The sequence below is a fragment of the Lampris incognitus genome, chromosome 19 (assembly GCF_029633865.1).
Source record: "Lampris incognitus isolate fLamInc1 chromosome 19, fLamInc1.hap2, whole genome shotgun sequence".
NCBI lineage: Eukaryota > Metazoa > Chordata > Actinopteri > Lampriformes > Lampridae > Lampris > Lampris incognitus.
In genome coordinates this window covers 6,007,195-6,029,920 of record NC_079229.1, presented here as the reverse complement: position 1 = coordinate 6,029,920, position 22,726 = coordinate 6,007,195, and the positions used below count along the sequence as shown (strand labels likewise).

The following is a 22,726-nucleotide window of genomic DNA, read 5'->3' as shown; positions in this document are numbered from 1 at the left end:
TCAAAATGGCCAGAAAAAGAGAACTTTCATCTGAAACTCGACAGTCTATTCTTGTTCTTAGAAATGAAGGCTATTCCATGCGAGAAATTGCTAAGAAATTGAAGATTTCCTACACCGGTGTGTACTACTCCCTTCAGAGGACAGCACAAACAGGCTCTAACAGGTACTATTTAATGAAGATGCCAGTTGGGGACCTGTGAGGCGTCTGTTTCTCAAACTAGAGACTCTAATGTACTTATCTTCTTGCTCAGTTGTGCAACGCGGCCTCCCACTTCTTTTTCTACTCTGGTTAGAGCCTGTTTGTGCTGTCCTCTGAAGGGAGTAGTACACACCGGTGTAGGAAATCTTCAATTTCTTAGCAATTTCTCGCATGGAATAGCCTTCATTTCTAAGAACAAGAATAGACTGTCGAGTTTCAGATGAAAGTTCTCTTTTTCTGGCCATTTTGAGCGTTTAATTGACCCCACAAATGTGATGCTCCAGAAACTCAATCTGCTCAAAGAAGTGCCCATCCAACCAATCCAACTTGTGGGAGCTGCTTCTGGAAGCGTGGGGTGCAATTTCTCCAGATTACCTCAACAAATTAACAGCTAGAATGCCAAAGGTCTGCAATGCTGTAATTGCTGCAAATGGAGGATTCTTTGACGAAAGCAAAGTTTGATGTAAAAAAAATCTTAGTTCAAATACAAATCATTATTTCTAACCTTGTCAATGTCTTGACTCTATTTTCTATTCATTTCACAACATATGGTGGTGAATAAGTGTGACTTTTCATGGAAAACACAAAATTGTTTGGGTGATCCCAAACTTTTGAACGGTAGTGTAGATGTATTGTTATATATAGTATATACGTATATTGCAATAAATTAACCAGCCTATGCAACTGAGTTTGAGAAAGAAAGTGCCATAAAAGAGAAATGGGGAAATACAGATACACAATGATGCATATTCCATGATGAATGTGGTGTGTAGCAAACAATAGCTGTATTTGTCATTGAGTGTCTGCGTGGTGGATGTGAAGACTGTACCGTCATGTGTGCATGCATGCATGTTTCCCTGATGCAATTAAGTCTTTTTATATTCTCTCAACTAGCTGTTACAGCCAACATCTGCAGCATTTACTAAGGTTACTGCATCGGGAATGGGAGACTAATCATTTTATTTCTGCAGTTCAAAGATTTAACTGTGAGAAGAATTCTTGTTCAGTGCAGCGTGCAGTATGTGCGCTGCATGAATACGCTGTCAAAACAAATGGGGGGAATATTTAGTCTGCCATGTATTTCCTCCTGATTGCTGTAAACCTTGAAGTTCTCTTAAAGTCTGAATCACATCCCTGAGAGGAGAGAGGACCTCGTCTAGCCCAGATAAACAACGGCCCTCCTCCATCCTCCTTTTGCTCTCTCGTGCTGCTCCTGAGTTGCCAAAACAGGAAGCTAAGTTGTACATGCTAGGGTGGAAAAAAAAAGTTTTAGGTCTGTTATTCAGCCTAATTTTGTATACAGGATGTGACAGTTGTGACAGATTTTCTTCTTGGTGCGTGTGTGTGGTGTGGTGGGGGGGTTGGGGGGAGGGAGGGTTCATTGATGTTTGTTTACTGCCTATATAAAGGATGCTCTCTCTACTTCTTTCACCAGGGACAGTGGCGGCCATCGCCGGTCTCCACCCTGGCCAGTGTATCATCAAGGTGAACGGCATCAATGTAAGCAAAGAGAGCCACGCCAGCGTCATTGCACACGTCACCGCCTGCAGGAAATACCGCCGACCCACACAGGTGAGACGGGAGTGCAGGATGGAGGTGGAGGTGGTGGCATCAGAGAACAGTGATAAGTTGAACCTTGTAACAGTTGTTTTTAAGTCCTTGATGCATCTCATTGCCATACACATGGGTGTCTGGGTACCATGACGGTCTATTCTGTTGCCTACCAACACAGGGATCGCCGTTTCGAATCCCCGTGTTACCTCTGGCTTGGTTGGTCATCCTACAGACACAATTGGCCTTGTCTGTGGGGGGGAAGCCGGATGTGGGTATGTGTCCTGGTCACTGCACTAGCACCTCCTCTGGTCCATCGGGGTGCCTGTTCGGGGGGGAGGGGGAACTGGGGGGAATAGCCTGATCCTCCCACGTGCTACGTCCCCCTGGCGAAACTCCTCACTGTCAGGTGAAAAGAAGCGGCTGGCAACTCCACATGTATCGGAGGAGGCATGTGGTAGTCTGCAGCCCTCCCCGGATCAGCAGAGAGGGTGAGGCGGTGACCAGAAGGCTCAGAAGAGTGGGGTAATTGGTCGGATACAACTGGGGAGAAAAAGGGGGGGGGGACCCTAAAGAAAAGTGTCATTGTCATGTAAGTATTTGCTAAGTCAGAATTTACACCACTGTAAATGAAAATGGGTTGGCTCATTCACCATTCCTACTAGTTATCATTATATACTTAATCGTCACTAAATTCTTATACATACCAACTAGGAACTGTAGTTGTTGGAATCAGCGTATGGAAAACTAGTGTTTAATCAGTACAACAACAATAACACCTTACTTAAATCTGATTTAAACAACAAACATAACAATGGCCACCTTAGAAGATCATTTTGGACAATTATTTGAACATGCGGAAAAACATTCATCATCAGTGTGTTTTACATGACAGACCGCATCCCCCTGATTTATTTGAAGATGTAGATCGACATCTTTGTCTGATGTCGTCTCGCGTGGCAGGTGTGCAGTTCCATAGTTACATGTGTGAACAGGTTTTGATTGGCTGGCTGCTGTGATGTTTGCCTAGTAACAGTTACACATTACCAAAGGTTTTACCTGCTATGACATTCTTTTTTGGGGGGGGATTCCTCCCCCCCTTTTCTCCCCAATTGTATCTGGGCAATTACCCCACTCTTCCGAGCCGTCCCGGTCGCTGCTCCACCCCCTCCGCCGATCCGGGGGAGGGCTGCAGACTACCACATGCCTCCTCCGATACATGTGGAGTCGCCAGCCGCTTCTTTTCACCTGACAGTGAGGAGTTTCGCCCGGGGGACGTAGCGCGTGGGAGGATCACGCTATTCCCCTCCAGTTCCCCCTCCCCCCTGAACAGGCGCCCCGATGGACCAGAGGAAGCGCTAGTGCAGCGACCAGGACACACACCCACATCCGGCTTCCCACACGCAGACACGGCCAATTATATCTGTAGGGACGCCCGACTAAGCCGGAGGTAATACGGGGATTCGAACCGTTGAGCCCTGTGTTGGTAGGCAATGGAATAGACCTCTATGCTACCCAGATGCCCCACAATGTCATTCTTTACGTTTGAACGGTGTGACCCAAATAATCAATCGCGACTTACCAGTTCATACTAAAAAAAATAGCAATGGACTTTGAGCACAAATGTAGTAACAAATTTGTGAATGACTGGTGCAAGCTTGTCTTGGACACATCATGGGTTTCCTGTAGCTCGCTATAGGAAGAAGACATTCAGGAGCTCAGAGGAGGTGAGTTATGAGGAGAAGGAGAGGACTGGCTGAGCATGAGAGTAAATCCAGCAAAGGGGCTATCCACTTGTGTTTAGCACCATCTCTTTCTCTCTTTCTTCCCCTTCTGTCTTTCTTTCTTCATCCCCTTTTCCTCTCACTTTCTCCCCCACTCCCACTCCCACCCCACTACCTACCCCCCCCCCCCCTTTGCTCTCACTCTCTTTGCCTCTGTTTCTTTCGTCCTCTGTGTCATTACGTAGGAATAATAGTAGTCTTGGCTCCTCCAGCTCTGACCCCTGGCTCACAGTGGTGGGCCTGCTGTGGGAGACTGCAGAGAACAGCGGGGGAGAGACCGGGCTTTGCTGGGGCTCGGGCTGGGGAGAGAGAGCTAGGCAAATGGTAGCTGGGGGTGGAACGATAACGTTAAAAGGGCAGATGCAAAAAAGGAGAGACGAGAGTCCGTTTTTTTTAATTTATTTTTTTAAGTTGTATCAGGCACAAAAGAATATCGTGTGGGAGAGGGAGGTAGGAATGTTTGTGTGTGTGAGAATAGAGAGGTGTGGGTGTGAGAGTGTGTGCTGAGAGTTTTTCGTATCCTGGGGATATATATAATTTAGCCCCGCTGTGGCTGGAGGTTTAATGAAGCGCTATATGGTTCCAACACTACTGGAGATCTGGTTTACATCAAACACAGGCAAGGGGGAAACGCCCTCTCTGTGTGTATGTGTGTGTGTGTGTGTGTGTGTGTGTATGTTTTGGTTGTACCCCAGAAGACCACATCCTAGCAGGCTAGCACAGCATGCTGCACAGGCAGGAAACCCGCTATGGGCTTGGGTGTGGAGAGGAGAGATTACATGTACATATACATACACGTCTGAGCATGTGGACTCAAACACACAACACACACACACACACACACACACACATTCAAGGCTCTGTAGCATGGTAGAGTGGGTTGATAAGTTTGGCATGACTTGCATTTGTGGTTACACCAAGTTCCATGTTTCCATATGTTTGTGAAGGCTTCCCACTGTGTACCCCGCCAGCCACACAATGACACTCTGCACCATATATCTGGGCAGAGTCAGCTGGATGGGCATCATCAAACCCAGACCTTGGCTTGGGCGCACACAGACCAGCATTCATGTATTTATTTTCCTTTCCCAGCATTTTTCAGTCCATAGAAATGTTATCTGTTACCCGGGAGTGAGAATGGAAAGAGGCACGGTGTCCAGCCTGGCTTACTGTGTAACATGTCTGCTCACACCCAAACTATTGGTGAAGCACTGAAAAAAAAACACACACACAGGGGTTAAGATTTCCAAGTCCATCAAAAGAAAGAAAAAACTGGGGCGTTCGGGTGGCATGGCGGTCTATTCCGTTGCAAACCAACACGGGGATCCTTGTTCGAATCCCCGTGTTACCAGCGGCTTAGTTGTGCATCCCTACAGACACAATTGGCCGTGTTTGCGGGTGGGAAGCCGGTTGTGGGTATGCATCTCGGTCTCTGCACTAGCGCCTCCTCTGGCCGGTCGGGGCGCCTGTTTGGGGGGGGAGGGGGAACGGGGGAAATAGCGTGATCCTCCCATGCACTACGTCCCCCTGGTGAAAGTCCTCGCTGTTGGGTGAAAAGAAGCGGCCGGCGGCGACTCATGTATCAAAGGAGACATGGTACTCTGCAGCCCTCCTTGGATCGTCAGAGGGGGTGGAGCAGTGACTGGGACGGCTCGGAAGACTGAAGTAATTGGCCAAATATAATTGGGGAGAAAAGGGGGGGGGTAAAAAAACTTTTGATGTTTCTGTAGACACCATCATAAAAACAACTGTAATGTCGGCACCCAAACCACTGACAAACCTATTTTCAAAAATCACTGACAAAAGGGATTGATTGATTATTTCACTAAAGAGAATGCCATTGTTGCTAGATTGACATCAACTGGCTCATCATCCTTTCTCTTGCTTACACACACACACACACACACACACACACACACACACACACACACACACACACACACACTTGTAAGGCTTTGTGTTCCTATAATTGTGGAGACCCTATAATGACTACATTCATTCCATAGCCCCTAACCTTAACCTTAGCCATCAGAACTACATGCCTGGCATTAACCTTTACCCTAACCTTAACAAAATCCTAATGTTAACTTGAAGGGATTCCAACCCTTGATTTGTGGGCACCGGCAAAACGTCCTGACTTTGCACAAAGTTGCTGACTTTTTGAATACAGAAGTACACGTACACATAAACACACCCACATTGAGTGGTGCCTCAGAGGTGGACTCATTTTTTTGTCATGTTTGAAAAACCACCTTACTATATCCATTTTTATTCGTCTATTTCCAGTTGGCTCTTCCCGAGTTAACATTACCAAAACATGCCCACCCTTGTGCATGTTAGACCGTCACAATCCTTCCAAACCAAAGCTGCAAGATGTCTCCATAAACTGATACAGATTATGAATATAGTTTGGTTTTCATTATTAAATTATGTTTTAAAATGTCTCTGCCTGCATGAGATGATACAATTTTAAAATCATTTAATTTCATTTTGCTGCCAAGAAAAAATTGTATGAGGAATGGCTTAACCTTTTAACTGAAAGCTTCAAAACTATGGAGCGGTATAGGAGTGTTCCAGAATGAGCTATGAACTTAGTCCGGCTAGATGACCCTTTGTAGCTGGGATTGTGTCTGTACCTATGTCCACAAAGATCAATCTGCTTAATATATATACTGCAATTCATATGCAACTATAGAGCTTTCAGTTTTTTTGATTATTGACCAAGGAGGTGGCTAAGACTGTGTTTTTACTTTTATGTTTTCAGCAATTGAATTGTGAAGGAAATCTATGGAATAGTGTGTGTTTGTTTGTTTGCTCTCCTCCTATGCAGCAAGATACCATTAAGTGGGTGTATAATAACAGTGAGAGTGCCCAGGAGGACCACCAGAGAACCACCCAGAAACCTGCCCCTGAGGAGAACGGAGATGGCTTCCAGTGTCAAGTAGAAGGTGATTAGACATGTGCACACGCACACATATGCATGCACACCTGTACAAACACACACACACACACACACAGTTTTGTACACACCTACACACACACATGCAATGACCCACAAAAGAATAACTCATTAGGAAACAATTTCTGCTCTGTGTGATTGTGGATTTAACACAGGTTTGTACTTGGGAACTCAAGCGCAAAACACAGTCTTGGACCTTTTCGCCCAGTAATAATTCCAGTGTGGCTCCAGCAGTCTCATCTGGAGTACGTTAGGTTGAGAACATTCACCCCCTCTGGGTCATTATGTGTTAATTCCCTCCTTTCACAATTTGTGGAGCCCAAAAAAGAGACCAAACCAGGAGAGCTATTCCCTCCTGAGCAAACAGCTTCAGAGCAGAATTTATTGGCATATTAAGTCATCGCATTAGTATAAGCCCGGATAGGTTGGAATTGCTCATCTTTCTTCAGAGACGAATGGCTGCAGAGCCCAGGGTGAATAGTCTATAAAAGGAACTGCAGATATTGGTATGGTGGTCTCAGCCCGCCCATAATGCCTAAGGTGTTGAAGTGAAAACAGTTGCATCATAGCCATATAGTGGGCAGAGAAGATAAGAACTGTTCTATGTTGATTACCAAATGTAATGAATATCTCGTTAGTGGATAAGTATACATCCATCTATGTGTGTGTGTGTGAGTGTGTGTGTGTGCATGCTCACTAGTATGTATACACATCTATAGGGATTTCCAACCTGGCTGTACATTTGTTCTCTTCTCTTTTAAATATTCCCAGAGGTTATGGACAAGTTCAACACCATTGCCATCATTGATGGGAAGAAGGATCATGTAAGCCTGACGGTGGACAATGTCCACTTGGAGTACGGGGTGGTGTACGAGTACGACAGCACCGCCGGCATCAAGTGCCATGTGCTGGAAAAGATGGTGGAGCCTAAGGGATTCTTTAGCCTCACAGCTAAGGTGAGGAAGACCAAAGGGACTGGAACATGAGCCGCTTATTACATTTAGCAGAGCTAATCCGTCTGTTTCAGATCATCAAGAAGATGCGAGTTTAAAGATACTACCTGGGTCTTAATGGCAGTGCAAATACGGTAGCTTGCCTCACCTTGTCTCAAGTTGTAGCATTAAAGAGCTTCCTGTTTCGACATTGCAGGATTTCATAAAGCACAAATTTTTGTAGGGCAGTGTCCCCAAATGCCATTCTTATGTGCTACTATCCATCTATGGCTTTTTCCTGTAGCCAGATTGGGGTGGGGAGGGAATTCTATTACCCCTCCGGTGATGAATGGTTGTGTTGGTTTTTTAGACTCTCACAACTGTGACTCACTTTATGAGGCAGAATAATGAAGACATAAACAACCGAACCGTGCCTCAGTTTCTCTCTTGGCTGCAAACAACAGTAGAGGGAAATGTATAAGTGCTAGTAATAGGCGTCTTACTTTAAGGAATGCGTTTACTTTAAGGAGAGCATTTGTTTGTTGTATTTAATGGAACGCAAATTTTAACGCATCGCTTTAAACAGTCAATTTTTGAGCGAAAGGTCGATTTTAATTTTCACTACATTGTGTTTCTATTCTTTTACGTTTTCATTTGTCCTCGCTCTGAGTAACCCATGAATCCCACCCACCTTGTAACATTTTTCCCCAATGGACAGACCAGAGTTTCAGTTAGTTAGAGGGCCTCTATGCAGACAGATACTCATGCAGTAGGGTTAATAGCTAACCAGCTCCCCTGCTATGCTGACTGAGAGCCTTCTGTTACGAGATGTGAGCCAACTGAACTAATACAAAGTCGTCTAGGGCTGCTCAATCCCTAACACAAGTGTGTGTATGTATTAATATCCTACCAAAAGGAGGAAGAAAGAGGGGCTGGGCAGTTTGTTGGCTGGTTCGACTGGGCTTACCTTAGGCTGGAGAATGAACAGAACAGAAAGTGAAAGTTCCCGGCATGGTCTTCAACATCAGCCAGTCCAAGAGGAGTATGAATGGAAGTAGTTCAGTTTTTGTGTATGAGTTGGTCGGTCCATAAAACAAACAAAACAATGGTGGTTGGTAGAAAAGGGTTGACGAGTCTCCGTTGCAAAAACAGGGTTCACCGTTCAATACCCACGAGTCCACATCACAAACAATTGTTCATTCTTCGATTCTCAGATTCCTCACGTGTCAAAAACGTGTCTGGCGCACCTGCTTTAATTTGAAGGCCTCACCCAGTACCATCAGCCAAAAAAATAGAAGATAGGAAGCAGGAAATAGGAGATAGGACAAACCCTTTTTGTGTGCCTATAACTCATCCTAACATTCTTACCCCCTTAAAAAAAAAAAAAAGAATCAACTAACATATTTCTTTGTTTTTCTCTTTTCTTTTCCACTATTTTGACTTTTTCGTACTTTACTATTTTACTATTGCTTTAAAACGACTGGGAGCAATCTTAAACAAGCACAGTAATACTAGCAAAATGCTAATAGTTAAAGATGCCACTCAACCTAAGCTGAAAGTTGTCCAAGTTGGAAACTTAAACACCAGTGTCCCCTCTCTCATCCCGTAGAAAGTGGATTTGCAATGATATTTTCCCTGCCAGGGAGATGTACAATAGACAGCTTATATGGCTGGAGAATCAAACCTGAACACTCTGATTGGACAGTCAGAACTTGGAAAAGAAGGCCAGCGGATTGTAGTGTGTATAAACCACCAACTCACCTCCAGCACTACAAACATAGACATCAAAATGTTGGACAGCCAGGACAAGACCCAAAGCTTGCTTTTGATGCTGATTTAATTTCCTGGAGAAGTATGCTACTGGCCTGTCTATTCCGACTGCATCAAATTTTAGCAGGACTGCTCCAACCCCAACATCACACACATCCACAGCCAGTTTAAAGGGGGCTGAGAAATGGGGGGTAACCAAGATGGGTTCACTTGACAAGATGGATTTGACCATTTCTAAAGCTCTCTGGCACTCTACTGACCATTCAGAACAGACACCCTTCTTCAGCAAATTGGTCAACGGTATGGTCACTGCAGCAAAGTTTGGTACAAACCTACGATAAAACCCACATATTCCCAAAATGTGCATTAACTGCCGCCGATTCTGTGGAGCAGGGAAGTCTAGTATGGTCTGTACCTTGGCTGCTCTGGGCATAACAGAGCCCTGACCCAATTGTTGTCCAAGATATGTCACCTGACCATTCCCAGTTTCACACTTGGGCCAGTTAATGACCAACCTGGCCGCCTCTAGGCACTCAAACAGCTGACCTATGTGCCTGACATTATCTGACCATGAGGAACTATAAACAACCACATCATCCAGGTAGGTCACAGTATTTTCCAGTTCAGTTGTTATTTTGTTCACCAGCCTTTGGAAGGTAGCGAGTGCGTTTTTTTTTTTATTCCAAAGAGAAGAATATGGCATCGATACAAATGCCATGGTGTAACAAAAGCAGAAACCTCCTTAGCTCTCTGTTAATGGTACCTGCCAATATCCTTTTACCAGATCAAGCTTGCACACAAATTCTGCATCAGATTTGGTGACTGAATTACCTTCCTGAAATCAATGCAGGGTTGAACAGTGTCATCAGGCTTTGGAACAGGCACTAAAGGAGAACTCCACTCACTGGAGCCAGGCTCGATAGCTTCTACGTCAACCATATACTATGTCAACTCCTCTTTAACACCTTAACTCACTTACTAGGATTAATCCTATAAGGATGTTGCTTGATGGGAGAAGCATTCCCAGTATCCACCTCATGGGACAGCAAGTGAGTGAGGCCAGGGGTATCTTTAAACAAACTGCTATGTCTGTCTATCGGTTTTACTACATCCTCTACTCGTTCAACTGAAAGGTGAGAAAGATTACATGCAAATTAAACATGGTATTGGGAGTTTTTAAGCATTGCAGTAATTGGCTCTGTAGGAGGGACTTCCATCATCACCTTTATCATCCTCCACCTCAGCCTGCTTGACTGAAACCACCATGCAGACCAGAACAGACTCATCTCACTCAGAGTAGGGCTTTAGAAGATTGACATGACATACGCATGTCTTTTGTCCACGCTCAGGAATACGGAAATATAGTTATGCTCACCCACTGCCTAGACCATGGAGTAAGGACCACAGAACTTGACTCCTAAAATATCCCCAGCCATAGGCAGTAGTACCAGCACCTTGTCTCCAACAGCAAATACCCTCTTAACAGCTTTTTTTTTTTTTTGTCATATGAGCCTCAATACTCTTAAGGGTACAGCCTCAAGGAATACCAACAGGTATTCCATTGCTTTTTTTTTGTTCTTGGCAAAGGCCAACACAGTCAATAAGAACCTAAGAAAAACATTTCTCTGTTAGGTTTGACCACCACCTGACAGGCATAAAAGTTCTGACAAAATACAACAACATCCTGATGCAATTTTGGCCAACAAAAGTGCCGCATTATTTTCTCTTGTGTTTTTTGTATGCCCAGGTGACCAGCCATGGACATTTCATGAGCTAAGCATAACACCTCTGATCTGAAACTCTGAGGAAGCACTATCTCAGAGATCGTAGTCCAGTGCTCTGTAGCAGGATTGTCAGGGGGCCTCCACTTCCTCATGAAAACCCCATCATGGAAATAAAAGCCCTGAGGCACTGCTTGGATGTCCTATAAACTTTCTGCTTTCTCCCTCAAAGCTGCCAAAGTAGGGCCCTGGGCCTGTTCAGAAAGGAGGGTTTCACGAGAGAACTGATGGCTGCTGTCCAAACCAGCATGTTTAACAAAGAAAGTGTCTGACAAATCAATGGGGGAATTTTCCTGATCACAAGAGGACTGTGCATCCAACTGTTTAGACTTTGAGCATGTCACTACACAAACGGAAAAAAAAAACTCTGGGTATTCCTTTTATAAATATGCCATTTCAAGCACTTCACAGGGTTCCTCACTTATATGACAGGGATCACATAAACTCACATCCCTGCGAGATCATTACCCAATATCAAATCTATCCCATCAACAGGCAGGGAGGGGACAACCCCCCAAAATGATAGGGCCAGTTGCCAACAAAAACCTTTACAGGAGTGGAGAGCGTCACATAAGTTGAAGGGGGTAGATTCATTACTCCCTGTACCAGAAGTGACAGTTTAGCTCCGTTGCCCCTCAAAATAGTTATGGGGGCCATAGCTCCATCTGAGGTTACAGCCACATACTCTTCAGACACAAAACCCTGGTATCCCTCGGGTGACTGTTTAGCCACTGAGACACATGGGTGAACGACAGGCTCTACTACAGGCTGTGCTGCAATCAAAGCCACAGACTGGCTTCCCTTCCTCTTCAATGCAAAACATTTAGACTTGATGTGCCTTGGTTTACAATAATGACAAATCATCTCAGGGCTGGGCAGTGGAGGTCTGCCAAACCTTTTGCCAGAACTCACCGATGGAACTGGAGGATGGCTAGGCCTTACTGCTACTTCTCCTTCACTTTCACCAGCCAACCCATTGTCTGATTTCCACACCTTACCTCCCCAAGGCATATCCCTATGAGTGAGTTCATAAGAATCTACTATCATGGCAGCTTTTCTGTCATCTCGTACCTCTAGGTCAATAAGGTGGATCTCTATGTGCCTCAGGACACTAGATTTAAACTGTTTAAGCAAAATGAGCTGGCGCATCTCCCGGTATGTGTAAACCTGACAAGTAGCCAACTACTTGTCAAAAAGGGCTTCCTGTTGCCTTGTAACCTCAAGATAGGTTTCCTCGGGCTAATGACGAAGTGACCGAAACTTGGGTCTGTAAGCTTCAGGGATGCCTTCATATGCAGCCAAAACTGCCTTTCTCACCAAATCATACTCCCTGCTCAGGTCTATCTAGGGATGCATAGGCCTCCTGGGCCCTACCATCAAGGACACTGAACAAGGAGAGCCCATTTATTCTCAGGCCAGTCTAATTCTCAATCACTTTTCTCAAAGGAGTTGAAAAATTACCCAACATCTTCATGGTTGAACTTTGGCAGTATTCTTAGGCAGCTAGAAATGTCAAATCGAGCTTCATGCCTCCTTTGAAGGTCTTAATTTGTTTTAGCTTTTCTTACGCCAATGCAATTCTGGCCAATCACCCTTAATTTCCTGCCCTCTAGCTTGAACCTGTCACTTTCTTTCTCGCTCCTTCTGTTCTAGCCTTGGATCTGGCAGCCGTTACGTTTTCAATAAGCGCTTGCACAATGTCACCCTTTTTAACCTGTGGATCAATGTCTACCCCAAAGAACTGGGCCACAGGAAGCAACTGGTCTTTCTTAAGTTTGCACAAATTACTACTGCCAAAATCCTTTTCACAGAACTCATCTACATACAAAGTAGTCATCAATAATAACAGCACTAACCACTACAAACAAAAACGTACCAAGGGCAGGCTAGTCCCAGTCAATACCCAGCAGCCAGAACCACACACAGCAGTTATGAATTAGCACGCCCAAACCTTGGCCTGAATCAAGTGACTACTCAAAAAGTAGGCAATAATTGACAACAAAAGTAAACCCAACAACCTGGATAACTATATGTCTTTTTCAACAGAGGGCTTACTAAGAGTTACAATTTCAACCCCCAAATACAAACAAGACCATGCCCATTCACTTAACGCAACATCCAACGATGACACCAAAAGGCTAACCATGAAGTAGAAACTGCAACTTAGCCATACATTGCTACAATACAGCCTTCCCTTATGAACACACACATTAGATTACCAGCAATGAGAAATGAAGTGAAAAAATAAATAAATTAAAAAAAAAAAACAGCAACGACCTGAGTGTTACGTGCATGAAATAGCTGTCTCCAAACAGAAACATCAGTTTAGGCAAGAGCTAATATGGTGCGGCTAATCCACACTTAATACACATGCCCTTCTACACTAATAACCTCACAGCATGGGATTATTTAGCGAGGTGAATTCAACTCCACGTATCACTCCTCACCAAAATGATGCTTGTGTGTAGCTCACTAGCTAAACCAGCAATTAGCTACCAGGTTAGGAAGAATAGCGAACATAAACAAAATGAGCAGCATAACGAAATGAAAAAGCCATTTCAGCGATCCCGGACGAGCCCCCAATAATATTACAAGATGTGAGCCAACTGAACTAATGCAAAGTTGTCAAGAGCTGCTCAATCCCTAACACAAGTGTATGTATGTATTAATAGCCTACCAAAAGGAGGAAGAAAGGCTGGGCGGTTTGTTGACTGGGTCGACTGGGCTTACTTTAAGTGCGGGGAACAAACAGAATAGAAAGTGAAGGTCCCCAGCATTGTCTTCGACGTTGACCAGCCCAAGAGGACAATGAATGGAAGTAGTTCAGTTTTTGTGTATGAACTGGTTGGTCCATAAAACAAACAAAACAATGGTGGTTGGTACAAAATGGGTAGACAAGTCTCAAATGCAAAAACATGGTTCACCTTTCATTATCCATGAGTACACATCACAAACAATTGTCCACCCTCAGATTTCTCATCTGCGTCAAAAATTTGTAAGGCACACCTGCTTTAATTAGAAGGCCCGCCTAATACCACCAGCCAGCAAAATAAAAGATAGGAAGCAGGAAATAGGAGATCGGAAAAACCCTTTGTGTGCCTATAACTCATCTTAACATTTGATGCTAAGTAATATTGACAATTTTACTTGAGCTCCACGCTGGCTAATGCATATACATAATGCTCGCTGAAAATGAGGGGTTGTTTAGATGCATTTTATATCACAGCGGTGATGTTCCCATAATTACCTTCATTGATTCAAGATTGAGGAAAATACCCCTGACACATTCACAAATGCATATGTACGGACATACAGTCAACACACAATCGCACAAACAAATGTATTACTATATCTTGCAGCTAAACGACTTGATAAATAGCATCTCTCTTTCTCTGCATAATGCCTAAAAGCAGCTTTTATGGCAAATTAGTAAGGATTACTCGCTGTGTTTATGTTTAAAAATGATCTGGACTTATAATTCAAGTATTTTCAGGTCCTTAAATGCATCAATTTACACTAACCCCAAATCAATGACATACAGCAAGGGGAGGAAAAAACCTTGCTTTCTTGTCATATCCCCTCCAACTAAAAGTAGTTTCCTGTTTCTCCAAAGTGAAAGTAATTTTAATATTATTATAAACATCTGCCCCAGTAGTGCAAAGTAATTTTGCTATTATTATAAACATCTGCCCCAGTAGTGCAGGCTGTCCTCTGAGAGTTGTCTGATGTTGAATTTTAATATCGCCCAACGCTGTTGGGTGTATTATTTTTCTTGTATCTCCATCCCTTCCTGCTGTTAAATTTCCTCCCCTGCCCTTTTCTCTCCTCCGGCAAGCATCTCATTAGAAAATCTCGAGATCAAGCTTTCTCTTCCTCCTCATATCTGACCGCGGATCTGTACTGCCACAAACTTTGTATAGCCAAACATATATATCAAAAATATGGTTGTTTTTTTAATCCATATGGATTTCTGTATCGTGCAATGGATGACCGTATGGCGCAATGCACCACTCATTGCAATTTCAAACAACAGCATTTCACTGGTCCTGAACGATGTCAGAGAAGTAAGCTGTCGTGAACATTTTTTTTTATTTTTCCACTGGAAAAGCTGTGTTCAAAAGTTCATTTGAACCTTCCACACCAGGAGAGTGGTTCAAACATGATTTGAAAGACATCCAAAGATTAAATAATCGTTTGTTTATATTCAATTTGCTCCTGAAAGACGAAGGCAGTAGTTCATATTGTGATTTCAAAGGTATTCACATATCAAGCAATCCCTCTTCCTGCCTTTGACCAGTGTGCTCTGACCAATCAGATCCTGGAGGCGCTGGCACGTAATGATGACACGCTGGTGCAGATGTGTGGCAGGTTGAGCTCCAGCTGTGACGTCATCCCCGAGGAGCTGCAAACACGCTTCAGCGCCATGTGCGGTGAGAGGGTGGAGCACATCAACCGCCGCATCACCAACTATAGGAAGGTAACTACTTCCACGTAACGCTCTGAAGGAAAGGAAAAGCTACACACTCTTGTTTGAATATGTTAATTTCGACAGACATTTTGATCAGAGACCCACTAAGGTACCAAATGCCTTCTAAGGTCACACTGCAAAGCTTGTTTATATACTCATTTACACAGCTTTACACTACATTGTGAACCATGCAGAAAGCTTCTTCGTCTCATGATCCTTTGAACACCCAAGGCAGACAGTATTTCTGTTATGTGTCTGTTGTATCAGATTTTACATGGAAGTTACCTTGACGCTACACTGATGTCCTGCCAGCCAAGAGGCTTGGAAAAAACTGTGAAAACCTTTCTGTATGAATGCAAGATGGGTATAAGGTGAAGGAATTGTAGCAATGGACTCCTGTGTGTGGTTTGGTGGTGAGTTTGAATAGGAACTCCAACTTGTAAGACATGAGCACATAAAGGAAGAAATAAGATAAGACATACAATGGGGCTATCCACGATCCGTAGGTGTTCGTTTGCACACAGCAGTGACACAAACATGTCAAGGTGCCTTGAACTTGTGACACAGCAGAAACAAAATGAATGCTAACAATAATAATGACTGAAGGTTGCTGATTAAAAAACAAAACCAGTGGTCTTTTTTCCCGCAAGGAAAGAGGAAATATTTAGGTCAGCAGTAGGTCATTCCCTTGGGTGGGTGTGAGTGTGTGTGTGTGTGTGTGTGTGTGTGTGTGTATGCAATCATACGGCGCATATTTGTTTGTGACAGTGATGCAGCCAAAGTATTTTCATCATTGTCCTCCCCTCTGTAAGCATCGTGTCTGTAGGCGCGACATCTGTTTGCGTGCAAGTATTTGTGTGACAAAGGAAAAAGATCTGACTCAACATTAGAGCGGGCCTTGGATTAATTACCCAGTCAGTTATAAATAGCCCTGAACATCCACACGCAGGACTCTTGTGTAAGATTCCTACAGCTCTTCAGCATTCCTTCTCAGACCCCTAGAGAGAGAGAGTTGAGGAGCGATTCAGAATGAAGGGAAAGAGCATGCATTGACAAGATGGAGCGAGAAATATAGAGTCGGTATATAAAAGAAGAAGTAATGAGATGGTGAAGGGCTTCATAGCACAAAGGGAGAAGTGGTGGGACTGATACCTCTAGAAAAGGTCAGCCCCAAGTCCACGTGGAATGTACAGTCCAACATATACTGGCCAGGAGGAGATGTTCCATACGGCAGCCATCTTGGATAACCAATGAGAAATGTTTGGGTTAAGTTGTTTCGTTACTATATACACTGGCTTGTAATCTCTGACAGCCCAAGTTGCCAAAAACCGATCCTTGGCCTTCATGACGGCTCACAGCATTGGCTGTGTAACGTCCGTGACATGATGCAGGCGTTGTGACAGAAGGTTCAAGGAAAGTGCAACCAAATGTTCCAAGAATAAGCGGGCGATGTTCCCTGTTGGCTCTGTAAGTTAAAGCCGATGCACAGACTCCGGGAGTTTTGTATTTTCTATGCAGATGTTATCTTATAGCATGTTAGGGGAAATATGTTTTCCGAGCAGGGTCGGGTTTGAGTCAAGACGTATATTCGGATGGTTGCTCCAGTTTGGTATGGTTCATTGAGCTTTATGAGAGAAGGAGAGAGATATCGCAGATATCTCAAAAAAGATGTTTGCTTTCATTTAACAGTGATTATAGTGTGCGTATGTAGTTATCTTATCTGTAAAATACTCATGAATTAATTTCCTCAAGCAATTCTGTTTTCAGTGCAAAGAATGATTGACATCTCCGTGACTCTAACTGATCTAATTTGGTTGTGCATGTAAACTACCAGGTTCTCTTCAACCAGTTAAACAAAATCATATTCCCCAGAAGACACTAATGAAAGGCGTCCGGGTAGTGTAGTGGTCTATTCTGTTGCCTACCAACACGGGGATCTCCGGTTCGAATCCCTGCGTTACCTCCAGCTTGGTCGGGTGTCCCTACAGACACAATTGGCCGTGTCTGTGGGTGGGAAGCCGGATGTGGGTATGTGTCCTGGTCACTGCACTAGCAACTCCTGTGGTCGGTCGGGGCGCCTGTTCAGGGGGGAGGGGGAACTGGGGGGAATAGCGTGATCCTCCCACGTGCTACGTCCCCCTGGCAAAACTCCTCGCTGTCAGGTGAGAAGAAGCAGCCGGCGACTCCATATGTATCGGAGGAGGCATGTGGTAGTCTGCAGCCCTCCCTAGATCGGCAGAGGGGGTGGAGCAGCAACCGGGATGGCTCGGAAGAGTGGGGTAATTGGCCAAGTACAATTGGGGAGAAAAAAAGGGGGAAAATCCAAAAAAAAAAAACAACCCCCAAAACTCACGAATGATTCACAGATAGCAGATGTCATCTGCCATGCTATCGCCAAGGCAACATGGCTAGTGTGATGCTAGTGTGAGATGTCAGATTGTATATACAATACATAAAGCATATAGAAATGTGTGCTTAATGTATGGTTTTTCAGTAGTATGTTCAATATGGTATATATTAAGTACATAATCCAAGACTTTGGAAGCCAGCCTTTTGAAGAAAGAAAAATAAGCTCACAAGCTTTCTTTGCCTTTGGCATTGGGCATATTCTGCAAATCATTCCTTCAGGATCTGTGCTGAAGTTTCACTCATCTCTCACACAATAAAATGTACTTGAGGGATTTTGAGATGTTAATCGACTAATTCCAAAATATTTCTGCTGATTTTTTTTTTCCTTCTTTAATCAGTTCTCTCGGGTTCTGAAGAACAGGGCATGGCCCACCTTTAAGCAGGCCAAGACCAAGGTGTCCCCACTCCACAGCAGTGATTTCTGCCCCACAAATTGCCACATTAACGTGATGGAGGTGTCCTATTCCAAGACCACCACTTGTCTGGGCAGTGCCTTTGGAGTGCAGCTGGACAACAGGAAGAACACCCTGGAGAGAGGAGGACGAGGCAGTACGGAGCAAGGTGGGTGAGGGCAGCTGGGATGAAAAACCCAATGCATTTTCATCCCATCTCATGTACTGATGTCGTTGACATGTATATGACATGCATGTTTCACTTTGGCATCTGTATAGAGTTGCTGCAGATGTTTCAAAGACTACAATGTAAAACTTTCAGCCTCATTTATAACATTAATAGTGTTTCTTTCATTTTTTTTCTTTCTTCATTTATGACTATCAGGTTAGGTAGTGGTTAACTTGAGGGCTAAAGTTGGGGATAATGGTTGATAGTGGTTTAACCTAGACCATCCCATACAGACACCGAAGCATACCTTGGGTGTTATATATGTTGATGCTTTGTCAAGTGCGTCAGTATACAACGCCGTGGGATGAAAACGGGCCCAGAAAAATGACGTCAAGGTGGGAGAGCCTTGCTGATGTCTGCTGGGTCAGGATGCAAGCAAACTCATCTCAAATTGGTCTGTTTGAAATAGATTAGAGATAAAACTGTGTATTTGAAAATTCAGGATTTTGATGTTTTGATTCACAGCTCTTGTCCTTTCTTACACAATTTTCAGCTATATCAACTCGGTAAACTGCAGTACCCCCCCCCCCAAGTATTTCTTATAGATGTGCATTTCTCTCAGGTAAGCTGAATCCCATGGTGTATGTCCAGCACACCATCACCACTATGGCTGCTCCGTCCGGCCACAGCCTGGGCAGGACAGAGGGCCACGGTCTTCGGTTCCTTCTCAGGGAGGAGGACCTGCTCACCCTGGATGCCTACCAGAAACTGCTCATCAAACTCACCACTGCCGTCAAGGAGATGGAGACCCACGGCGCTCAGATCCACGAGTGGGTGGCACTATGCACACGCATATGTATTTGTACTATGCATACTCCTAACAACAAAGGCCCACACACGTTATGCCAGCACATACGCAAACACACATGAACAAACACACACCTATTGCCACTCACTGGTCGCTCTCCGTTTGTCCTATATATGCACAAACCATTGCAAACCACCCCTTTGAGGAAAGAGACTGCCTTTGAAAAATGGCAGTTTGCCTTTTTTCTTTTTTTCTGGTGGTGTAAAACAGTAGGGAAAATAGATATTTTCCTGAACACATCAAATTGCTTTTTTTGTTTTTGATAGAAAGAATTGGCCTCCCACAGATTCTTGTTTCACCACAAATTTCCTTTGAAATAAAATACCCTCATAAAACAAGCTGTAGTAACTGCAGCTGCCTTCTTTTTGGTCAGTGTGCTGCATCTGGCACACATCAACACCAAGTCTAATATGCATGCATGCATTCTGCTCAGGACCACAGCACCTGTGTGTGCATGTCTGTGTTTATGCATATTTTTGCATTTGTGTCTGTGCAGATATGTCTATATGTCGTATCGCAGAAGGGGTGGAGAGAAAAGAAAGAGCGAATACGTTCGGGGGTGCACAGTTTGTATGCAGTTTGTGTACTAGGGCATTTGTAGAATTGGTGCATGTGTAGTGTTGATGCGTGTGTGTTAGACTGAAGTGGCTTCCTGGCTGGCCATTCACTGCTGTTGACGGGTTCATTGTTTTGAGGCGCGTGATGTCGCAGACAGGAAATCTGAAACACTACTCATGCCCTGCCAGCACCCCCAAACAGGAAGTACAAGCTCAATGAAGTAGAGGGTGTATCAGTAGGCCAGGTGCCCTGTGGAAATACCATTCACCGACAATGAACCACACACACATAATACTGGACGTTGAACCTCTTAAAGAACAATGGTACCTCTTTCAGAATAAAATGCTTCCAGTGCATTCTTAATTCATTTTGACATTTAAAGATCGCCTCTGCATTACTTCATCATTATTTAGTGGATCATTAATTTATAATCATAGCTGTTTTGTTGAGAACCTCTTCATAATTCTTCTCTCTCTCTCTCTCTCTCTCCCACACACTCACTCACTTACTCACACACACACACACACACACATACATACATACATACATACTGGGTGTGGAACCTCTCGCCCCTCTTTCTATGAAGAAATACGCTCTTAATTCCTGCTGCCACTGAAAGATTAACCCCAAAATGGCGTGATGATTATATGATTGGCCGCTGATTTATCACAATAATAAATGTTTTTGTTGTGATGTTCTTCTCAAATCAGCTGTATTGGACAGTTTATTTAGTCATTAGAAGTCTCCTCGGCAGAGCTGGCGGGGTCCAGGGGATTAGATTAAAATTGACTAGACGGAGTGATGCTGTCACCTGACTGCGGTAATTACGAGTCAGGTCCACAGCAGGGATCTCAATGACTTGTGTCTGGACAAACTTCGTCAGGCTCCTGTCAAATGCAATTAGTTGTGTCTAGATCCACGTGCACTCAAATAGTCTGAGACTGCTGCTGAGGGAATAACACAAACACGCGTACGGACTCCTTCATGAACGCACACTCTGGTTGCTCGTAAAGGGTGAGCAGTGTGGGTGGCAGACAGACAGCGTGGCTGTCTGACAGTGTCGGAGCTTATATGGGCTGTAATGGACAAGTAGTTGCGGTCTGGCTCAACACTTGTGAACTCCCTGTGTGTAATCCCCTCTACACTTTAGTTCAGTCAGCGTCTTAGCCCGACTTTCGCTCTGTGTGTCTCCCTACTGCTGAAGGATTTCATCCCATCACGGTGTTTCCCTCCCATCCTCGTCTCCACACACACACAGGTATCGTGCGAGCAATCGCTTGGGAAGGTGTACAGCACACTCACTGGCAATCGGCAATATCCTAAAGCAATTCGGCAAAAGAAAACAAGCGGATTTAGAGTCGTAGTTACAGTTATACAACATTTTGGCAGTCCTCGGAGCTCCTCATTTTGAGGCAGCGACCTGTGACCTTTTGTCTCGGGACCACAGTCAAGGGGTCACAGCTGTTGGACTTGGCTGGTGATGCGTTTTATATCATTACCTCCTCCCTTCCTGAATCACAACCCCCCCCCCACTTTCCTTCTCACTTTGAGGTCCTTTGTGACAGTCTCTGATTCAAGGCAGCTAATTAATAATGTCCCAACCAGTGGCTGTCTCAGATCCCCACGCTGCTTCAGTTCCTTCACAGCGGCAGAGATTAGAGCATGTGCGGATAGCCTTGTGAAAAGCAGCTAATGAGGAGCATTGTAATGCAGATGACACGTCGGCGCTGCAAACTTGCCGGGCCGGTGTGTGACGGTGTAATGTATAGGAGTTGACGAGGAGCTTCGTACAGCAGATTAACGGCTCCTTGTGTAAAGTTTGCTGCATCACACAGCGACAGATCCAAGCTTGTTTTGAACTTACCAGCTACGAGCACCAGCGAAGCTTGTCCTGCTCTCTCTATAGTTCTCTCATTACCCCCCCCCACCACCACCACACCCCTTGAATCTCCTGCTCTGATCCAATCATTGTTATTCTCCCTTGCACCCTCCAATGCTTTGTGCCCCACAGGCCTCAAACTGCGCACATTTCCTTATTAACCGGCAACCAATCAGAGAACCCGTAGAGCTTCTCCATGGCGATGGAATGCCACTCCGCTCCAGAGAGGCATTGTGGGAGTCCTGGAGAGTGGACTGTAATGAGGGCAGCTGTGTGGCCTAGGCACCCTGTGAATGAGGAGGAGGTGGGGGTGGGGGGGGAGATAGAGGGATGGCGATAACAAAGGAAGAGCGTTTGAAATGTTGAAGAGGCTCGGACGTCACAGCATCGGAGATGTGTTTGTGGAACACGAAGGACACGTTGTTTACATCGCAACGATTTTATTTGCCCCCCTCCACCCCCCCCCCCCCCCGTTAGCGCTCCTCTTCAAAAAATAGCAGAAAAGAAAAGCAAAAGGCCTCAGAGCCCGTGTCATGACATAATGGAAAATGTAAGCATACACGAACGAAATTAGGCTGAAATGCAAACAGACATCGCGTGTCAGTGTTTGCGTGGGGAGAGATCAGGAAAGTCCAGGCCTGCATTTATTGGGAATATGGCTTTAAATGCCACCATGTGTAGCAGCAACTGTGAAAATATCCCAGGCTGCCTCTTCCTGCTCCTCTGATACAATACAGGCCAGCAGCAACAGAGAGCGCTGATCCTTGCCGCGTAGTTGCAGCGTGTTGACACAGCTGTACCCTGCTGCATGTTTGAACCTATTGCGTGAATCCCTGACCCTCTGAAGTTGTTGTGTGGAGGCCAAACACAAATAGATCGAGGGTTTTGTTTGGCTCGCTCCATCAGCTGCCTCTCGGTCAGAGGCACTATTAAAGCCCTTGTATGCTTACACATGCTGATATAAAATACACACATACATCAAGCGAAATACACTCAAACATGAAATG

At 44.6% G+C, this 22,726-nt stretch overlaps 1 protein-coding gene across 1 annotated transcript in view; it reads left to right on the top strand.

Annotated features, from left to right (window-relative positions):
- The window catches only part of prex2 (phosphatidylinositol-3,4,5-trisphosphate-dependent Rac exchange factor 2), a 139,724-nt gene that overhangs the window by 49,123 nt on the left and 67,875 nt on the right, over nucleotides 1-22,726 (top strand). Inside the window, exons 20-25 of the mRNA XM_056299846.1 lie at nucleotides 1,635-1,771; nucleotides 6,365-6,482; nucleotides 7,265-7,449; nucleotides 15,292-15,453; nucleotides 18,192-18,414; nucleotides 19,037-19,244. Coding sequence (XP_056155821.1) covers nucleotides 1,635-1,771; nucleotides 6,365-6,482; nucleotides 7,265-7,449; nucleotides 15,292-15,453; nucleotides 18,192-18,414; nucleotides 19,037-19,244 — 1,033 coding nt within the window. The remainder of the gene's footprint in view (nucleotides 1-1,634; nucleotides 1,772-6,364; nucleotides 6,483-7,264; nucleotides 7,450-15,291; nucleotides 15,454-18,191; nucleotides 18,415-19,036; nucleotides 19,245-22,726) is intronic.